General features: G+C 36.6%; 1 protein-coding gene across 1 annotated transcript in view; it reads left to right on the forward strand.

The window, feature by feature from the left end:
• LOC106881316 (uncharacterized) overlaps window positions 1-17,503 on the forward strand; it is a 47,651-nt gene extending 30,148 nt beyond the window's left edge. The window contains exons 6-14 of the mRNA XM_014931660.3: window positions 1,825-2,421; window positions 2,820-2,881; window positions 5,347-5,414; window positions 11,210-11,278; window positions 12,200-12,296; window positions 13,517-13,559; window positions 14,671-14,828; window positions 15,355-15,432; window positions 17,068-17,503. Coding sequence (XP_014787146.1) covers window positions 1,825-2,421; window positions 2,820-2,881; window positions 5,347-5,414; window positions 11,210-11,278; window positions 12,200-12,296; window positions 13,517-13,559; window positions 14,671-14,828; window positions 15,355-15,432; window positions 17,068-17,217 — 1,322 coding nt within the window. The 3' untranslated portion in view covers window positions 17,218-17,503. The remainder of the gene's footprint in view (window positions 1-1,824; window positions 2,422-2,819; window positions 2,882-5,346; window positions 5,415-11,209; window positions 11,279-12,199; window positions 12,297-13,516; window positions 13,560-14,670; window positions 14,829-15,354; window positions 15,433-17,067) is intronic.
• The last annotated feature ends 5,137 nt before the right edge of the window (window positions 17,504-22,640 follow it).

Consider the following 22,640-nt stretch of genomic DNA (forward strand, 5'->3'; position numbering starts at 1 on the left):
ATTAAGCTTTTTAGAAAGTTAACTGATCAGAAGGTGAGGTATTTTCTGATTCTGAATAGGAAAACTAGTTTTCGGATGGTAGTTTTAAGCAATATAGTAAACGGAATTTCCAGGAGAGCTTATCGGAGATTGTGTTCAGTTCTTGAAGCGACTTTGAAGGATGTTTAAAAGTGGAGCAAGCGTTTGAAATTTTTTTTCATGTGCTGAAATTGTACATTTGGGGGTACTTAGAGACAAAATTGGAGAATATTTTACTTAGCCTCTATTCATGGAAGATGTGGGTTTTGACTTGAAGTGTTTAGATTACAGTGGATGGCAGGCACTTTTGGAAGGTTATGGAGGAGTGAAGAGTGGTGTCATCTGCATAGGAGTGTTGGTAGAAGTGTCAGTGAGTAAGATGTTAGTATACAGGAGTGAGGAGGAAGAACGTGGGGAAACGTAATTGAAACTTAAAGTACACCAGAGATATTAATGACTAAAGAGACTGATCAGTGCATGGTGTCATTTGGCAAGAAACTTCTGACACAAGTGATGAGAAATAGATGACTGTAGGTGTGCAATTTAGTTAAGCAGTTTCTCATGCAGGACACTGTCAAATGTAGTGATATTACTCATAACAAACCTGAAATGGTGTGAGGTCTCTTGCAAATAACATGGCAGAGCTAGTCCGCAATAGTTTGGCTTTACAGGAGCCACACTTGTTACCGAGGAAGGCAAGAGACTCAGGATGTCAGATAAAATGATTGTTGTTGCTTGTTTTCACTTTGAGATGTTGGAAGTGAAGGCTATAAGGCTGATAGTGATTTTCATGTTGAGTTTGGTCATTTTTCTGACTAAATATAAGGCCAGTCTGATATAAATTTTTGCTCATGGGAAAAGGTTGTCTCTCTATTGTAAATTCATGAAACCTCAGTAATGCAATACTGTTTCTTACAGCAGTAAAATGTGTCTACCAACAGCAATGTGTTGGGTCATTGAAACTTAAGTGTCTTTGCCAAAGACATAGGACAACGGTCATAATACAATACTTGCTTTGATATAGTTGAAATGACATTTAAAAATAAATTTCATTCATAATTTTTGGTTAAGAAAAAATAAAATTCCCCCCCCCCCCCAGCTTAGTGGAATTAGGAACTCAAATTTTATGAAAATACTTCAACCATTGAATGTGGGGGAATATTTTCAGAGATTTTAAGTTTCTTCAATTTTGTCTCTAAGTTGTGATATTAAGTGAAGTTTCTTACAACTACCATCAGCAATTTGTGTGTGTTTGTGTGCATACGTGTGTTTGTGTGCATACGTGTGTTTGCGTGCATGTGTTGTTGTGTGTGTGCGTGTTGTGTGGTGTGTGCACGTTTGTGTGTGTGTGTGCACGTTTGTGTGTGCGCGTGCGCACGTTTGTGTGCGTGCGCACGTTTGTGTGCGTGTGTGTATGGGTTTGTCTGTTTGTACGTCTGTCTGTGTGTGTGTGTCTGTCTGTGCCTCTGTCTGTGCCTCTGTCTGTCTCTCTGTCTGGGTGGTTGTGCGTCTGGCGGCGTGTCTGTCTCTCTTTGTGTTTATGCATGTTTATATCTACCAAAGGTATTAGTTTCAACATCCAGTATTCCAGTTGTTTAACAATTTAATAAGCAGATCTGTTAAATTCAATTAAGTGGTTGACTATTCCACAGAAATTTGTTACCCTTGGCATAATTGTTATACAGAATCCACATGACATAGTGTGTGGCTTTTCTGAATTTCATTGTCCTGGCCATCTGAAAGGGTATCACAAGATTGCCCACTCAGACATTTCTTTCATAGACATGAATTTTCTTTCTATTTCAGATACTTTCCAGTGCTTGATAACTATTTTAGTACATGAAAAACTCCAATCTCCAATTGCTACAGCTGCCATAACTTCTCGTTTGCTTGGATCTCTTCAGAATTTTTTCTTGTACAAAAAAGTAAATCCACCAACATTTCCATACGTTTTATTTCATGTGGACAATCATAGGATGTTTATGCAGAGGTCAGCTTCCTTCAGAAGATCTGGTCATAGCAAGGACACTAGATTTTTTAATCGATTCAGGTCACTGTTAGAAAAAAAACCATCAGTGAATTCCAAAATGATATTATCTAAAGAAGACCGCCAAAAGACTGAAGATATTCTGCGACCATTAACCTTTCCTTCAGAAGATTTAATGGCTAGTTGCTTAGAAGATTCTACACACAGTCTAACCTCTTCTTCTGCATCATCTGGATCTGTAAAATCTTCAAAAGACACTTTGGATAGTCAGAATAAATTAACAGATCCTGATAAGGATAGCGTGTCAGAAGACGAAGTGGAGTCAAAGACAAATGGACATGCTGTATCTGGTTCACTACCACGCAGTGCTTCAGTTCCAGAAGGTGGCTATAACATTCCTACTAATTCACCTAAGGGTATGTGCAGCAAGTATTTTTTTTTTTTTTTTCTGATTGGATTTTCCAAAATATATATATATATATTGTTTTCTAAGTTAACCAGGCCACTAGTAATTAAGATTTAAGTGTAGCATATATTGGATAGGTGCCAAGTTTGTTTTCTATATTTTTTATCTTAATTACTTCACTGGTACTAACTTATTAACTATGGAATTAATGGTACTCCCTTTCAGTTTGAGTGATTAAATTGTTTAGTTAAGATGTATCTCAAAAGTGCTAGATAAGTTTGAGCTTATTACCCGAAATAAACAGACCAGAACTTGATTACTTACATCATTAAAGAAATAAGCTTTCTTTAATTTTCAGTTTTTTTCCCTTGCCTTACATGTGCTTTTTTTCTTTTTCCCTGGTTCTAGATCATCGATTTGTATTTTACCAAACAGTTGCTAATGAAGCAGCAGCTACTCTCTTAAAAGAGGTAAGCTCTTTCTTAGTTGCTTTTGACACTACTTGTAATGGCTATTACATAAAACCATTTGTGTTATTTGGGCTATTCCTCTCTTGGAACTACTTCCTTTTAACATATCCCTCATTTTCAATATTCTTAGTTTATTTTCCATTGATCAACCATTCCATCCTAAGCTACATCTTAATACAGCATCTCATTCTCGGCACCCTCTCATATTACGTTTGCCATTTATTTCCCCTCTCCACTTTTGTTTGCCACTTACTCTTTCCATTCTTCTGTGCCTCTGACCTCCATCTTTGTCACTGTACATCTCCCTCTCCACTCACTCCTGTTTTACCCACCCATCCCACGTCCTTTCCCCCCTCTTTCCTCTGCAGTTTTATTACACTGTTGCTCTCACTTTTTCTGTACTGCCATTTATTTCTTTCGCTCCTCTCCCAACTTGTTTCCTATCAACCATGCCTCCAACCTTGTTCAACATTCACTTCTGTTACCCCTATCTCTAACCATCTATCACATGCCTCTTTTTATTCACCTTCATGTACCTTGAAGATATGTTCAGACACTTTTGCCATCGTCTTTTTGAAATAGTGTAAGCCTTTTATAAGCCACACAACTGGCTTTCACAGTTTCCACTTACTGCATTCACTTAAGGTTTTGGTTGTCCAAGGCTGTACTATAAGCTGCACTGTTGGATTGAACCTGAAGTCATGTGATTGCAGTGCAAGCTTCTTAACTGCACTGATCATTTTACATGCACGTGTCTTGGGATAATGTTTTATCTGAACTAATAATTTTTTATTTATACACATTATTGCTTAGTGCTGACGTCCTGTAATGTTTTATGTAGTTTTGTATCTGATTTCCTTGTGAAAAAGCTCCTATGTTAATCATTGTGTGATAAAAGTAGATCAAAGGTTGTTGACAACATTTATATAATAAAGTTAATTAGCAGAATGCAACTTATAATATCCTGAATGTTTATCTTTCATCTATTGTACTTCAACTTATTTTCACTTACAGCTTTAAATACTTGTTAAAAAAAATATTGCTTTGATTAAAAAACACAAAAGCTTTCTTGCTTCTTTATGGGTAGAAACATTGTCATTGATAAATTTGGGAGAGTTCCTGTTCATCTTTTACTGCCTGTTTATCATTTCTGTGAAAGTGTTTTGCCTTTGTTTTGATTTTAAAAAAATGAATTTAGTAATCAACTGTCATTTATTAAGCTAGTGTTTGGAACATCAGTTTGCATGAAATTTTGATGGAAAGTTTTAATTTAGACCACTTTGAAATTGAATCAGTAGAAAAGGCATTTTTATTAAATCATCATCGTTTAACGTCCGCCTTCCATGCTAGCATGAGTTGGACGATTTGACTGAGGACTGGTGAAACCGGATGGCAACACCAGGCTCCAATTTAATTTGGCAGAGTTTCTGCATTTGATGCCCTTCCTAACGCCAACCACTCAGAGTGTAGTGGGTGCTTTTACGTGTCACCCGCACGAAAACGGCCACGCTCGAAATGGTGTCTTTTATGTGCCACCCGCACAAGAGCCAGTCCAGGGGCACCGGCAACGATCTCGCTCGAAAAACCTCATGTGTCACTCGCACAAGAGCCAGTCCATGGGCACTGGCAACGATTTCGCAGGAAAGATATCATGTGTCGCCCGCACATGAGCCAGTCCAGGGGCACTGGCAATGATCCCGCTCGAAAAAGCCTCATGTGTCACCCGCACAAGAGCCAGTCCAGGGGCACTGGCAACGATCCCGCTCAAAAGACCTCATGTGTCACCCGTAAGCTGGCCCAGGGGCACCGGCAACGATCTCGCTCGAAAGATTTCATGTGTCGCCCGCACATGAGCCAGTCCAATTCCTGCAACAAAATGGGGTGGTTTTGATCTATGTATATAATGAGTAAAAATCCTGTTGAAGTCGGTTGTGCTTTGCATCCCTTTTGGACCAGTGAAAGAAAGTACCCGTTGAGTACTAAGGTTGATGTAATTGACTTATCCCTTCTCAAAATTGTTCTTGAACCCTGCAGCAGACTAGCATCTCATTCAGGGGGAATGTTGTAATCTTAGTCACTTGTATGCCATGAAAATTAAGTAACTGGCCTCACCACTGCTAGGGCTCCAAGAAGGGGGGGAAAAAAAAAAAAAGCCTTCTGCATCATTCACGCTTGTAAGGTGTGTAAGATTAATTATAATCAGGAAAGTAAGATGTTAACTTTTTAGATAATTGAGAAGTCAACATTTTATAATGTATTGGTAAATACACTAAGCATATTTTGCATTAGGTTAGCTGGAAGCAGAGCAGATAAAGTTAGGGAAAGAATAGCTGTTCAGAATGTTGAACTAATTAGAAACTGACAGGTAGTTATCTAGTTTATGAAATGAAACGGAACCAGTGATGGCTTACTATATATTATGTTTATTTTTCAATCACTTAAGATTGCTCTCTTTCTCTTTACAGCTAACTCTATCCAGCAACATTGATTTACAATCTCAAACAGAGAACAACAATTTGACTGGACGTTGGGTGTAAGTAAAAGTGTTTTGAATTTTGTTATTTAGCTAACCCTAACTAGTTAAAATTCAATTACAAAATCCAATTGATCATAAGGCCAAATTTTCTGTGTAACTAATGACTTTTAATGTTTAACCTTGCACTTGTCTATCTTTTACTTGTTTGTCATTTGACTGTGGCCATGCTGGAGCACCGCTTTTAGTCGAACAAATCGACCCCAGGACTTATTCTTTGTAAGCCTAGTACTTATTCTATCGGTCTCTTTAGCCGAGCCACTAAGTTATGGGGACGTAAACACAAGCATCGGTTGTCAAGCGATGGTGGGGACAAACACGCATACATATATATATATACATATATACGACGGGCTTCTTTCAGTTTCCGTCTACCAAATCCACTCACAAGGCTTTGGTCGGTCCGAGGCTATAGTGGAAGACACTTGCCCAAGGTACCATGCAGTGGGACTGAATCCAGAACCGTGTGGTTGGTAAGCAAACTACTTACCACACAGCCATGCCTGTGCCTGTATGTCTGTATTATTTGTTGAGCTTGTCTGTGTACTGAAATACACCTCTTTCAGTGCAGAACATTTAATCTATCCAAGTTTTGCTTTAAAATTTCATGCATACCTTTGTGGAGGTGTCTGTTCATATATTGCTAAATTATGCCCCATTTTACTTTGCTAAGAATTGTTAACTTTTTACAAGTTTATATATTTGCATATTTTGGGAGCAGTAGGTTTATGCAAAACCCTCAAGAAATATATTATGATTCAACTTTTGATTATATATGTAAGTTTTATATATGTACAAACAAGCATGGCTGTGTGGTAAGAAGTTTACTTCCCATCCACATAGTTCTGGGTTCAGTCTCACTGCATGATACCTTGGGCAAGTCTTTTACTATAGCCTTGGCTTGACCAAAACCTTGTGAGTAGATTGGGTAGATGAAAAGTGAAAGCTTGTATGTCTTTGTCCTCCACCACCACTTAACAACCACTGTTGGTGTGTTTATGTCCCTATAACTTAGCAGTTCAGCAAAAAGAAACTGATAAAATAAGTACCAGGCTTTAAAAAAGGGGAAAAAATACTGGGATCAATTTGTTTGGTTACTATTCAAGGTGGTGCCCAAGTGTGACTTTAGTCTAATGACTAAAACTGGTAAAAGGTATACTTCCAGTCATCCTGTAAAAGCCTCTTTCCCTTTTCTTAAAATAATTTGCTTTCATGCTCTTTCAAATTTTAGAATCTTTCAATCTCTCTCAATTGTTTGTTCACCTTACATCCTGCATCAAGATCACCCATTAATGATATTTCGCTTTCTGAAATACTTTACCCTATGTTTAAGATGATTGGATGATAGAAATACTAGAATGTTAGATTTAAATAGTACTTTAGAGCAGTGCTACTCAGTGGTGGTCCACAGATCGGTGCCGGTCTACGAACAATCAGTTGCCGGCACATGGCAATTTTCCAGAAAAACATAAAATCATCATCGTTTAACGTCCGCTTTCTATGCTAGCATGGGTTGGACAACTTGACTGAGGACTGGTGAAACCGGATGGCAACACCAGGCTCCAATCTAAATTTGGCAGTTTCTACAGCTGGATGCCCTTTCTAACGCCAACCACTCAGAGTGTAGTAGGTGCTTTTACGTGTCACCTGCACGAAGGCCAGTCAGGCGATACTGGCAACGGCCATGCTCGAAATGGTATCTTTTATGTGCCACCCGCACAAGCCAGTCCAGGGGCACTGGCAACGATCTCGCTCGAAAATCCTACGGAGGCCAGTTAGGCGGTACTGGCAACGACCACACTCAAAATGGTACATCTTGTGTGCCACCCGCACAAGAGCCAATCCATGGGCACTGGCAACGATCTTACTTGACTTGCCGGGTCTTCTCACGCACAGCACATTTCCAAAGGTCTCTGTCAGTAGTCATCACCTCGGTGTTGTTTACAAAATAAGTATAATATAAAAAAAAATTGTCAACTTTTATATTAATTATTGTTTCCAGTATAAATTAATATTAAGAAATATTACCAGTCCCTGGCACATTGGAAAAAAAAACTGCTGGTAGGCCACATCAGATAGTTTGAGAAGCACTGCTTTAGAGCATTTATCTGTATCATTTGGTTCTAGATCCATAGCTATGTGAAGTTATGTAATGGGATTAAATGACTGACCAATTTCCACCACAGATTTGTGTCTTTGTGGGAAGATCAGATGAGTCCTCGTAATTCTAACTTGCATGGATCAGACGGAATTTGTTGAGGCAGATTTTTTACTAATGCCTGACCTCCTGCCACCAACCCTCACCTGTTTCCAAGTAAGATATTTCCCCAGTATGCATGAATGATGGAGCCCAGGATTATAGCAGAAGACACTTGCCCAGGGTGCTATGCAGTATGACTGAATTTGAAACCATGTAGTTGGGAAATAAACTTCTAAATCACTCAGCTAAGGCTATACCTTTTGATTTAACATCTGCTTTACCATGCCTTCATGGGTCAGACAGAATCTATTGAGATTGTATTATTCACAAAATATTCAGTTTCTCCTGACTGGTGCAGTATGTAAAAATACTCTTTGTTTTCATACTGAATGACCATAACCTGCCATTTTTCTACTAATTAATATTTATGATTACTCATACTCCCAGTACACCCAAACTCCTCCTTACACCTAAACTTGAACTTGTAGACCTCTATTTCTGTCACCATTGTCCTCCTTCAGTCGTTCTCATCACCAACACCCAAATTGCAGTTTATTACAACAAAGCTTCTCAACTTTGATCTCATTAGTTATTTAGATTTGCTGATTAGTCATGTCTTTGCATCTGGTATCTTAATTTTTTTTACACCTGTTTGGTCGTTGGGCTGTGGTCATGCTGGAGCACTTTCTTGAAGGGCTTAATTGAACAAATCGAATCTGGTACTTATTCTGTCAGTTTCTTTTGCCAGACCTAAGTTGTAACAATATAAACAAACCTACCAACAGTTCTCTCTCACACACACCAAACAGACACGCGCAAGCACTAAACACACACCAAACACCGCACACATCTAACACGCGCACAACGCACACGCACACGTCCACACCAAACGTATACACACATGCATACGCAGACCAAATGCGCACGCACACACCACACACTTTCTGCTTCCCAAATTTATAAGGCATTGGTTGGCCCAGGCCTATAGTAGACAACGCTTGTCCAGGGTGTTGCACAGTGGGACTGAACCTGAAACCACATGGTTAGAAAACGAGCAAGTTGCATTGCCTAAAATTTGACCTGTTGTCACAAATCTGTTTACTTTGTTGTGCTACTTTAGCTCAGCACTTCATTTCCATAGTAAATATTTTCGTTTCTTAACATTGATTACTTCAGCGATTACTTGAAAAAAATATACTGAAAATTAGTTTTAAGCTAACGGTAAATGTTTGTAACTACATAATTCATAATGGATACCATTTTTTAAAAACCCTTTTAACACCTCCTCTTAAAGACATTGATTCAGACTTCTCCAACTTGATGGAAACTGTTTGTAGATAACTCCGCAAATGGGCAAGTTAGCTCTATCATATAATGTAGTGAGGCAAAAAGAAAGAAAAAAAAAAGGTTTGCTTAACAATACAAGATAAGTTCAATGAATATTTAATCTTAGGTAAATAAGGGAGGCAACTCCAGACGTTTTTGGTTTTATTAAACTTGCGTAAAATACTGGCTACGAGTAGTTAGTTGTGAAGATTGAGTAAATATCCAAACACACACACACTGTACAAAACATTGATCAGTAGATTAGTGCCATCATACTTAATGAAGTTGAGCAATAAAATCTAATTATTTTGTGTGTTTTTATTTCTACAACTCTCTATTATTGTACGTAGTATTATTGTATATACTAGTGCATATTGTACATATCTATGTAATGATTCTTTTATTACTCATCTGGTATGTATGAGGTTATGGTTATACTGAAGCATGTAGAGATGTTGGCTATACCAAGATAGCATTTAATATTAATCAAGTCAGTGATTTTTTTTTACCTACCCCATCATCATTTTCATTGTTCATTGTCTGTGTTCTGTACCAGCAGGGATTGGACAGTGGACAGGATCTGATGGGTTTGAGAACTGTCATACTCCAATGTCTGCCATGGCATGGTTTAATGGTTCAATGCTCATCCTAGCATCAGTTACTTCACAATGTGTGTGTGTGTGTGGGGGGGGGGGGCACGCGTCTCATCAGCACTAGTGAGTTGCCATGCAGCTTGCCTGACAGATACTCTTTAACTAAGTGGGGATGTAATAGTGATTTTATGCTAGGAGACGAGGGGTTGAAGTATGAGAGGAGGACCAAAACTGAACAGGTCTCTTGCTGTAGAGGAGTTACATGGTTACTCACATTGTAGGAAAGGCTGAAAATAAGTGAGGCGGAGCTTGGCTGGAAAGAGATAAAATAAGTGGTAATGAGGTGTCAGGGTGGAACCTCAAAGTAAGAGGCGAGTAGAAGTGGAGACAGGAGAACAAGGATCAGTGGATAGAGGTTGCATAAGTGTATGGGATAGTGAGAAATGGTTAAAAATGGGGGATGTGTGATGGGAGAATATAATGGAAAGGGAACAAGTGTTGAATACATAAGTAAATAGATTAAGCAGGATTGAAGGATGGGTGTAGTGGGTAAGTGGTGGTTGTGGGGTGATCAAAGATACATATGCATATCTTTTACTATCTTTTATCTCTTGCTTGTTTCAGTCATTATTGTGGCCTTTGCTGGGGCACATCTTAGAATTTTTAGTCAAATGAATTAATCTGAGAACTTACGTTTTTAAAGCTTAGTATTCATTTTATTGGTGTAGAGACATAAACATGCGAAAACTAGTTGCCAAGTGGTGACTTCTTTCAGTTTCCATCTACCACATTCACTTATGAGGCTTTGGTTGACCTGAGGTGCCACACTGTAGGACTGAACTCGGAACCATGTGACCAGATTCACTTATGAGGCTTTGGTTGACCTAAGGTGCCACACTGTAGGACTGAACTCAGAACCATGTGGTTAGAAAGCAAACTTCTTACTACACAGCCATGCTATATATTAATGCAATTTTTCCTTCTAGTTACATTATGACAGCACTAACTTGACTTGTTATTCTTCATGTGGATTTTGTCTCCATTGTCTCTTAAAATCCTTTGATTTTAATTCCATCTTCAGAAAATGCTTAAAGGAAATTTACAAATGATGATTATTTTCCTTTGTGATGCACATAATTTTGAGTTTAGAAACCTGTTGTAAAGATAATGTTTGGTATAGATTTAGTGTTGTTTTACTTGGATTCATCTCTGACATAATTTGTAATGATAGAAAAATTTAGAGGAAATGCATTATTACTTTTCCAATTGAATGAATAAAGAGCACAGCCATGGCCATGTGTTTCAAGAAGTTTACTTCTCAGCCACATTGTTTCAGGTCTAGTCTTGTTGTGTGACACCTTGGCAGGCTGAATGTTATAGTGTGAGGCTAGCCAAAGCCTTGTGAGTGAATTTAGTAGGCTGAAAGAAGCACACTTTATGTGTGTGTTTATGCTTGCATTTTACAAAAGACGCTTGCTACAAGTGGTGCTGTTGCTGTAACTTCTGTCAAGAAATCGTCTCTTTTCTTGAAAAGCAGGTGAGAGTTAGTGACAAGAAGGGCATATGACTGAAACAATGCTTCAATGATGTACTTAACCCATAGGGAAAATAGATGTAGAACAAAAAATGAATTTACAATGTATTTTTACATTTTCCTTTGTTTTGTTTCCTTGCAGGTTTTGTGGCTTAGATGATGAAATTGTCATTTTACGAAAAATCCCCGAAGAAGGTAGTTCTTTACAAAGGTATGGAATATTGATTCTTTTCTCTCCATTTTAGCAAATATTCACAGGAGCAGGGTTAATTTGTGGAATTGACCTTATCTTATGTTAAGTTTACTTCAGGACCATGTTGTTCAGGGTTTGTTTCCACTGCATAGCACAAATGGCTGGTGTTTCCTGCTTTAGCTGTGAGTTGAACAATGCCTTATGAATGAAATTGGTTAACAGAAACTTTTGTGTATTTATTTGTGTGTATATCCTTAAGTCTTACCATTGCCTTGACATGTTGTTTGTTTGCAAACATCTGCAAAAATATACCTGTCCATTGTTTGTTCAAAAGGCTGGGGAAATATTTCCTTAATTGGAAAAATAGTTTGAGGATTGGTGACAGGAAGAACATCCAGCTATAGAAAGATGTGATTAAAATAATTGTTTCTACTGGTATACATTTTATTGATCCTAAAAAAAAATAAATAATGGAGAAACTTTAAGTTTAAACCAGGATGTAGAATTACACTCTATATTTAGAACCATTTAATCTGATAATTTGCTTTTTCTACTCTTTCACTGCTTTTAGAAGGAAAAATCCTTTTGATACCAACCTGCTTGAGATCATTTTGATGTAACTTTCCTATTTTAAAATGATTTAAATTAAAACTTTTTATCAATTTTATGCTAATTTATATTCCAATCACCAGCTTAATAACTCTGGTTATTTCACCAAATTAATTGAAAAAAAAAAAAGCTGTATTTTAAAAAAAATGCTAAAGATGTTGAGTTTGATTGTAGAAGTGTCTATTGTTTGAAACTAAAAAATTTATTTAATGTATCCTTTTATTTCTTCTAAGGACAACCAGAAATGAACTACAATATGGAATTATTTTTCTATTTTAATGCTCCCTTTTAATCTTAATCCTCTAATTGTGTGTTCCATTTTCACTTCAGCTACATGGGTAAAGGTATAGTCCAGGTGCCTCCAAAAGTCGTATGGGACACAGTTCGAAATCCACGAACAAAGTTTACTTATGATGAGAGTCTTAAGGTAAGAAGTTTTGAAACTTTGCATAGTGTGGTGATGCATTTGCTTAGCGTAGTGCCTAAAGGCTAATTTACTTTTGAATTTTATGAATCTGATTGTCATTTCTAGCTTTCCTGAGAAATGGATAAACCTTGTTAATAAAGTGCCAAACTTTTGGCTTTTCAGATTCTAAGGCCTCTCTTCCAACTCTTAACATACCTGAAACTGTTTCATAGTTTTCAAAATTTAAATTCAAATCTTGGATTAATATCTCATTATATAACATTAAATTTCAATAGATAAGCATGTTTATTAATTTATTTCACTAAACCTCTTATAGTCCCTGGTTATTTTGGTACTTTGGACCTAAAATGACAGTATATTCTTTTTGGAAATGTGGTCACAGTGAATTCAATTTATAATGGTCATTGAATTGTCACAATGGGGTAGTCGAACAAAGCTAAGTGGGATGGTGGTTAAGGTAATTTGAGAACTGTTTTAAAACGTATGACTTATTTCCCCTTGTAACTTCTTGCATCCGACTGACAGCCTGAATATACTCTGTAGATGCTTCTTGATGCTTCAGTCTTATCAATTTCTTTAAATCTGTTTAAGATGCTGTAAAAATAATTTTGTTCATTTGAGAATATATTTTATTAATTCAGTCTGAAATTTTTAGCTAAATGCAATAAAAAAAAAAAAAAAGAATGTGAAATAGAGAAAGAAAGAAAAAAAATTGAGCATAGTTCTTCAAACTGAATATATACCCGTCAATTATCTAGCCTTTTTTTTATCTACAGCAGGCTGTAACTTTCTATGCTATCCTTTTACAGTTGTTTAACCCCAGGTCAGTCCTGATCCAGCTGACATAAGTTTTTTTAATTTTTTTTTATTTTTAAAAACGTGTATTACCTAGAATTACATTATCCAGTTCATTCTTTTAACACTGTAGGTTCTGATTTGAGGAGGGTATCCTGCTATTTTTAGCATATTTAAAAATTTCATACAGGCTTTCTCACTAGCTCCTTCATTTAGTTATGTACTGGATGAGTGAATGAAAAATATCCTTCTTCCTCAGATACGTCTCCCAGCTCTTAATATTAGAATTATTGACCCTTCATCTACATCCTATAGTCTTAACCAGGTTTCACTTTCAGATTTTTTTTTTCTTTTGCACCTTTTTTTTTTCTTTTCAATATTGAATGTAATTTCACTGTTACAACTCTTTTTTGTTTGTATTTCAGAAAGTTGATGTTTTGGAATCATTTCTTGAGAGCCTAAAAATTGGTAAGATTCAGTAAAATGTTATTTTTGCATATTTAAGATTTAATTGAGGGAACCATATTTCTTTAGCTCTGGACCATTCTTTGTCGTGAATTTGTCATTAAAAAGTTACAAGTTAACAATAACACAACAGTTATTATTGTAAAGATACAACCAGGAGTTGCTGAATGAGGAAAATGTGTTGGAAAATGATTGGTTTACATAAAGTGTCTAATAAATACTGGCTATTAAGGTTGTTGTAGAAAGGGACATTAAAGTTATAAAGACAGGGAAAGCAGCTGCACCATGTTGGATAGTTGAGATAATTATAATATCCTGATTGTCAATCAGGTAATATTAGAGGTTTGTCTCTAATGACTAATGTAGCATTATCATCATGAACTGCCACAATGGTAAAGGAAATGCTTGAGAAAGAAGCAATGATTGGAAGAATTAAACTGTTGGATCAAGCATAAAAATGTTCAAGGGTTAGCAAGGAGATGCATGAAGGATGGAGCACAAGTGTACTAAGAGAGAAACTGTATCAGATGTGTTTGTTGTGGAGCATAAGAGAGGAGATTGCAATGGTATAGATACGTGATGGTTGGGTGCGGAAGTGCCAGATGATACATTTAAAGCCTAAATATGAGAAAGATAGCAGAAGCCCTTTGCTCCCTATTGAGCATAGAATATTTTGACTTTTCTCTACCTCTCTTGATTCTGGGCTGTCTTTTCCAGTTGGATCCCTACTTTTTTGGCTCTGCTTTAGTAAAATCTGAAAGGAAGGCTGGATACTATTTTGCATCATGTGCTTTCCTGAGATAGAGAGAGAACCTTCCTCTCCCAGATCTTGTTGGTTTTGAATTGTTATTTGGGTCTTTTCTAGGTAAGGGTGTTGGCCCTACATTAAACCTATTTCTCAACTCTGGAAAGAGGTCTATTTTAGTCTGGCCTTTATCCTTTGAGCTGTTCAGTGCGAGAGCCAACCAGGCTCTTATATCTCACTGCTATAGCTTGGGGGTGGGGGTGAATAAAATCTTGTAAAAAGGAAACTGTGTGGAAGCCTTTCAGAAGGATGACATATTGTTGGCAATGACTCGAGTTGCCTATATATTTTTTCTTTTCTGTTTTGCAGTATATTTCTACCATGAAGTGGTTGCACTATTCCGTAAAGACTGCTGTGATGCTTGTGTTGTTTTGAGTGAAAGATTGGAAAACAACCGCTTCATTTTATCAATGCAGTCAGTAGACTATGAGAATACACGGAGAGACAAGGATGCTACAAAAGCAATAGTTAGTTGATCCTTTTATTTTTTTTTCTATTTTTTTAAACTACCATTCACTTGTTACCCCACTCCCTTGCACTACTGTTACTATCACTAACATTTACTACTATGGAGACAACCTTCTGCTATCACTTTTTTTTTTCTCTTACAGTCACTACCATCATCATTACCATAACATTTTCTATGTGCAAATAAGCCAAGTGCTGTGATTAAAGATGTTTCTAAATGTTCTTTACTTTGGTAATGTAGTTTGGTCTTTCTTGTAATGGTTAATGTTTTAGCCATTACACGGTTTTCTCAACATCATACATTCTAGCTATTAACAGCAATAGACATTCTAGCTTAACGATGGAGGTAAAGAATATATACACCATAAAGCAATCTGTTAATAAAACCCAAGATGGTTGTGTGCAGTTTGATTAGCATGGATATAATGATAAATAGCTTAATGTCATTAGGAAAGTCGAATGAATTGTTAGTATGTTGTTTCATCCCAGTAAAGAATTTGAAAATGACCGAATTCTATTTTACAGATTAAGCCAAGTGGTTGGATAATCGAGCCATTGGTCAAAGATAATCGGCTGTGTTCTATGGTTACATATATAATGCAGGTAAGTAAAGAGATCCTTGATTCCTGTTTGTAGTACTCTACCTGAGTATTGAATTTAAATTGGACAATGCATTTGAAGAAAACTAGCTAACGTGTAACTTTAAATAGGAAAAAAAACTGAGCAAAATATAACTGAAAAACTTCATGGGTGGGGTATGTTATTTTTCTTTAATTTTGCTTAGTGTTGAACACTCTGTTGATGATATCTTCCTTGTTGCAGACATGCTGGTCATAGCAAGCTGATGTGACAATGAGTTTGTGGATAAAACCATATTCAAGCTGTTACTCTCACATTTAGTTGAATATGTGCTAGAATATATCTACCTATTCTGTGAATATTTCTTGGAAATTTTGTATGAATTTCATTAACTTGACACAGGCTCATTTTTGTAGACATGGGATATAGTTAACTGAATAAACCTCAATATATTTTTGTCAGTTATTTTATTTGCTTTAAAAGATGGAAATTCGAAGTTCACATTAGCAGCAAATGAGCTCACATCTAAAGCATCTTGGCAAATATTCATCATCATTTGAATTAAATCTATCACTTAAAATATGAAAGCCACACACCCTAATAGGTGGCCATACTTTTTTAATGCTCAGACAGAACAGGAAAGGGTCTTTATGCACACATGCACTATAACCTTTCCATTTTACCATTTGCCAAACCTACTTGCAAAGATTTGGTCAGCCTAATGCTATAGTAGAAGAAACTTTCTCAGTGCCTTTTAATAGCTGTGCCTGAAACATATTTAGGAACCAACTTTCTTAACCATACAGCCATACCTAATCTGTTTTTCTATTGTGAATGTTTTCATTTAAAAATAATGAGTTGACAGAAATGGCTAAGTAGTTTGTCAGTTTCCTTCACAATGATTTTAAAGTCCTTACAAGACCAAGTTTTCTTTTTTCTCACTGTCCTGTGATCAATAAATTAAATATCAATAATGTACAAGGATAGATTCCATTAGTTACTCCTACCCACCTGCAAATTGGACTGATGCTTAGTAATAAAATCTATGATTGATGCTGGTTATCTTGTAACCTCTAAAAACATGTTTGAGCAGTGGTAGTTTAAAGTTGGTAGTAGGGAAGCAGATTTAATTTGTTTGCCTGGTGGTAGGAAATATCAAGGTGTTGAAAGAAATTGTTTCACGGTAGATTAACCTTTTTGTTAGATTATTTCTATTGAAATACTCTGCCTTTTGTTTTAATTAATTTTGAAAATATTGAATTTAATCAAATAACTTTATCATTCCTAAAACGGTGTTTTTAAATGAAATTGATATGAAATTTTAATGGAGTTTTTAGATCACATAAAACAGGAAGTTTGTATTATAGAATCATGGACAGTCCTATGCAGGTTGGTATCAGAAGGTTTAAGCACCCTATAATTCTTTTGGTTGCTTGCAAACCTTTATCTTGTAGGGATTCAAGGGAGAATATACAGGAACAATTATCATTTACCTTCTCCAGACTTCTGAAATATTTTCCACTCAGTAATTCAAGTGGTTCATGCATTAGAACCGGTTCCGTTAACTTGACAACTGTAATTGTCTTCACATTAATTTTTCTTGGAATTGAATATTTTTCTCTATGTAATTTAATTTTTGTTTTCAATTATTTATTGCAGATGGATTTTGGTCCTCCAAAGACAGCCACTGATCGATATCCATTCGAGGATCTTGTAATCCGACAACCACTCAGCATTGCAGATTTACGTCGTTACTTGCGATCGGCAGTGGTATGGGCTCGTCATCACACATCTCCAGCACGTAGCTGAACAAATTCTGCTGGATATACAGGTTATATAAGGTAGGGTGGGTGGGTGTTACCTCCTTTGAATTGCTGATTGAACAGATTTGCACCTTCAACTGAGATTTTTTTTCCTTCAAACATCATCTAGATAACTTACATGGATAATATGGACTCACTGCTGAAGGAAAAGCAAAATTTCGTCCTGAAAACAAGACATTTGGAATTTTTTTTTTTTTTCTGTTCTTTATAAATTTGTTTTTATAAATATCATTTTTTATTAATGAAATAAAATTTGTGTGTATTTTTTAGAATGTTTTCTGAAATTCATTTTTGTCTTCGTTGCCAGTTTTCAAATATCTTACAAAACAGTGCCACCTCTTTACATCTTTTTCTAAACTTATTGAGGTTTACTTTAGTTTTTACTGTTTTTGAGTTGATGAAATAAATACCAGTTGTGCTGGATTTAACTAAGTTAATTTTTTGATATCCTGTGATATCCTGCACGCGTTTTTTATGTCCCCGTAACTTAGCGGTTCGGCAAAAGAGACCGATTGGATAAGTACAAGGCTTACAAAGAATAAGTCCTGGGATCATTTTGCTTGACTAAAGGCAGTGCTCCAGCATTGCCACAGTCAAATGACTGAAACAAGTAAAGGAGAGAGTATGTGTTCATGTTTCTTTGTATTAACGGTTGCAAATCAGTGTTACTGTTATGTAAATGGTACAGTTTTCACCTGTGAAAACATCTGATCAAAAGACAATATTAGCTTGCTTGAATATAAGCGTAGGTCAGTGATATGAAGGGCATCTGGTTGTAGAATCGTATCTGATCCATGCAAGAATAGGAAAGAAAGTGGATATTGATATGATCACATAGCATTAATCAAAATTTGAAATAACTACTTGACAGCTGAGTTGTTCCATTTATCAATTTACTAAAGAGTTTGTGTTAAACAGTTTGCTCTTAACTTTTCTTGGATGCTAGATAGTTGAAAGTGAGCTTTGAACCAAGGTTACTGCTCTTTTATTTATTTATTTTTTTTTTCAGTACAGTAATGTAAAAGGTTGGTTGTGCTAATCCAAACTCATTTAATCTTTTAATCTTGCTAATCCTACATAAGACAGGTGATTCTAAATTCACATTTCTGTTGCAGTGCTTAAATCCTTCTATCTGTCTCTCCAGGTACTGAGTGTGATAATATATACATGTGTATGTATATATATATATATTCTTGAAGTTGTGGAATCAACCTATACTTTTACACAAGTATCCATATAATTCACTGCTGATCTTCAATATTTTGGTGCTGAAGAATAAGACCACTGATACTAACTGCTCTTCTAAGTGTCTCATATCATTAGAAGAAAAAGTAAGCTTTGGTACCAAATTTTCATTTGAATTCCATTTACTTTACCTATTTTTAATTTTGGCACAAGGCCAGCAATTTTGACAGAAGGATGTCTATTACATTGATACTGGTACTTGTTTATCAACCCCTGAAAGGGTAAAAGCAAAGTCAGCCTCAGAATTTCAACTCGGAATATAAAGAACTGGAAGATATGCTGCTGAATTATTCAATGTTCTAACAATTCTGCCAGCTTGTCACCTTCAATTCCTTCCTCTTGTGTTGGTTTTAAATTTTGATAGAAGGCCAACAGTTTTGGGGGATAGGGTTAGTAAATAACTTCAACCCCTGTGTCCAACTGGTACTTATTTTATTGACCCCAAAAGGAAGAAAAGCAAAATCAGCCTCTGTAGAATTTGAACTCAGAACATGACAGACAAAATTCCACCAAACATAATCTTATTAAAAGCATAAATAACTACATAATTTTCCTCTTTAAATTTATCTTGTAATGAATTAAGAAATTAGTTACCATTTAGCTGATGCTGGTGCCATGTAAAAAGCACCCATTACACTCCTAATACACCTGTAGTAGAAAGGATTATTATCATCATAATAAAGCAGAGCTGGCAGACTCATTAGTGTATTGGAAGAAATGTTGCTCAGTAGTTCTTTCAGCTTTTTACCTGCTGAGGTCAACTTTATCTTGCATCCTTTCAGGTATGATAAAATAAAGGACCAGTTAAGCACCAGGACTGATGTCATTGATTTACTCTCACAATTTTGCTAATGTGTGAAAATTGGAAAGAATTATTGTTAAAGTGGCGAACTGGCAGAATCGTTAGCACGCTGGGCAAAATACCTAGCAGTATTTCCATCTGTCACTACATTCTGAGTTCAAATTCTACTGGGGTCAACTTTGCCTCTCATTCTTTCGGGGTTGATGAAATAAGTAAGTTATGCACTAGGGTCGATGCAATCTACTTAATCCCTTCCCCCAAATTTGAGGCCTTGTACTTCCAGTAGAAAGGATTAATATTCTTGAGGTGCCAAGCTGGCAGAATCGTTAGCACGCCGGGCAAAATGCTTAGCGGTATTTCGTCTGCCATTACTTCTGAGTTCAAATTCCGCTGAGGTCGACTTTGCCTTTCATCCTTTCGGGGTCGATAAATTAAGTACCAGTTACGCACTGGGGTCTATGTAATTGACTTAATACCTTTGTTTAGCCCCTTGTGGGCAATAAAGAAATAAGAAACGTTAGCATGCCGGGCAAAATGCTTAGCAGCATTATGTCTATCGTCTTAATCCGTTTGTCTGTCCCTGTTTGTCCTCTCTATGTTTAGCCCCCTTGTTGGCAGTAAAGAAATAAGCATTATGTCTATCTTTAAGCTCTGAGTTCAAATTCCACTGCAGTCGACTTTGCCTTTCATCCTTTTAGGGTTGATAAAATAAGTACCAGGTGGACATTAGTCAATGTAATTGGCTGACCACCTACCACTGAAATTACTGGCCTTGTGCCTAAATCTGTAACTATTATCATTATTATTGAAACATCGAGCTGTCAGAATTATTACTACAGCAGACAAAATGCTTAGCATTTCTTTTGGCTTTACATTCTGAGTTCAAATACTGTCAAGGTCAACTTTACCTTTCATCATTTCAGGGTTGATATAATAAGTACCATTTCAGCACTGGGGTTGAAGTAATTACCCAACCCCTAAAATTCCTGACCTTGCACCAAAATTACAAAAATTATTACTATTATTATTAGTTCAAAATTCTACTGAGGTCAGCTTTGCCTTTCATCCTTTCGGAGTCGATAAATTAAGTAGCAGTGGACTACTGCGATCAATGTAATTGGCTTAATCCCACCCCCAAAATTTCAAGCCTTGTGCCTATAGTAGAAAGGATTATTATTAATCAGCAGAATGTGACTCAAGGGACGGGGGTCATGTGAAAAATGTATATTTTTATAGTGTAGAATGTTCCCAAATTTTAAACCAGATTGGTAAGTGCCAAGCATCCAACTCTAGGCCCTTGAGTCACTCCCGTAACTTTCTACTGATTAACGCACACGCACGCGCGCGACCAAAATTTTTTTTTTTAAGCCAAATGTGTGTGGTGTAATATTGTCTCTTTGTTGATGTCTTGCAAAAATTTCTCTCTCTCCATTCATTTAAATATTCTGTTGCTCCTCAATAGACTAGTGTGAACATGCTCAGCAAAGATTACTTATTTTTGATTCACTTTATTCTCCTCATTAGCAGTAATTATTAATATTGCTAATAATCTGTTAATTACTTTCAGGAGGTTACTGTGTCACACTAGTACTTGTACAAAAATGTTTATTGCTTTAAATAACTTTATTCCAGCTAAAAAAAAACCATACGTACTTTCTAAACAATGTACCCACCCCTCTTACTCCATTAGGTTTTGGAAAGCCTGTATAATGCACCCTTTTGGAAGTTAGCACCATGACCTCAGCTTTATTCTGAGGATGCCTTCACAGGATTTCTATTTCCATTCATTCATTCATTCATTCATTCATTCATTCATTCATTCATTCATTCATTCATTCATTCATTCATTCATTCATTCATTCATTCATCCATCTATCTGTCCAAACACATATCCATACAAGCATACAAACGCATCCATGCAGACACACATACATGCAAATATGCGTACATACATACATACATACAAACAAACATGCATACACACATACATACAAACATGTGTACATACATACATTCACACACAAACTATAATATTTTGCTTACTACTGTGTTCATGTGTGGAGGCGCAATGGCCCAGTGGTTAGGGCAGCGGACTCACGGTCATAGGATCGCGGTTTCGATTCTCAGACCGGGCGTTGAGTGTTTATTGAGCGGAAACACCTAAAGCTCCATGAGGCTCCGGCAGGGGATGGTGGCGAACCCTGCTGTACTCTTGCACCACAACTTTCTCTCACTCTTACTTCCTGTTTCTGTTGTGCCTGTAATTCAAAGGGTCAGCCTTGTCACACTCTGTGTCATGCTGAATATCCCCGAGAACTACGTTAAGGGTACACGTCTGTGGAGTGCTCAGCCACTTGCATGTTAATTTCACGAGCAGACTGTTCCGTTGATCGGATCAACTGGAACCCTCGACGTCGTAAGCGACGGAGTGCCAACAAATACCTTTGCTGTATCCTATAGCCTCTCTCTCTCTTTCTCTCACACCACGACTATGTTCATACATTCGAGTGTTAAGCTTTCAACAACCTTAACTATGGGTTGAAATGTGTCTCTCACTTAATATATGCCTGTCAAGTCTCCAATGACCTTTTTGATATCATCTCAACTTTCTATCACTTATCCTGCTATTCATTCAGCTCTCATCACTGTTACACATGTTTCATCACTCAGCCCTATTATACACATTTCATCACTCAACCATATCACTCATTACTCAGCCACTCACCTCTCTATCACTCATCATCTCTCCACCAACCCCCTCTTTCAGTCACTGCACAATATTGCCCATCTACTGGAGATGGTACTAGATTTGTCTGACCTCATCTCTCTCTCTCTTTCTCTCTTTCTTTCTCTTTCTCTCTCTATTTCTCTCTCTCTCTCTTTCTCTCTCTCTCCCTCTCACGTACACACGTATGCATACTTGCAATTGTTTATTAGCCACAAAATCTCACATTGATGGAGATGAGAAGCTGTACCCTCCCATAACCTCCTCAGGCCTATTACAAAGGTAAGTTAAGAGATTCTAATTGGTCATCAAAAATCCGGTCTTAGGCTGTTGACTGAATAATTATTGCTACATCAGAATGCATCTGCATGTACACACACATGCATGGATGTGCACACATACGTGTATGCATGGACACACCTGCCTTGGTTTTAAGTGACACACATGCAGTTAGTTAACATTTCAGACACACAAAAGACAACTACATTTTATACTTTCCTTCTATTTCTAGATCAATATTGATCCCTTGGAAGGGATTTACATAACTATATTATAACTTTAAAACCGCTACTTATCTATGATTTGAACATTCCAGTATGTGATGTAATCCTCTTTTCTAATAGGATTAGGGATTTAC

The sequence above is a fragment of the Octopus bimaculoides genome, chromosome 5 (assembly GCF_046866305.1).
Source record: "Octopus bimaculoides isolate indiv1 chromosome 5, ASM4686630v1, whole genome shotgun sequence".
NCBI lineage: Eukaryota > Metazoa > Mollusca > Cephalopoda > Octopoda > Octopodidae > Octopus > Octopus bimaculoides.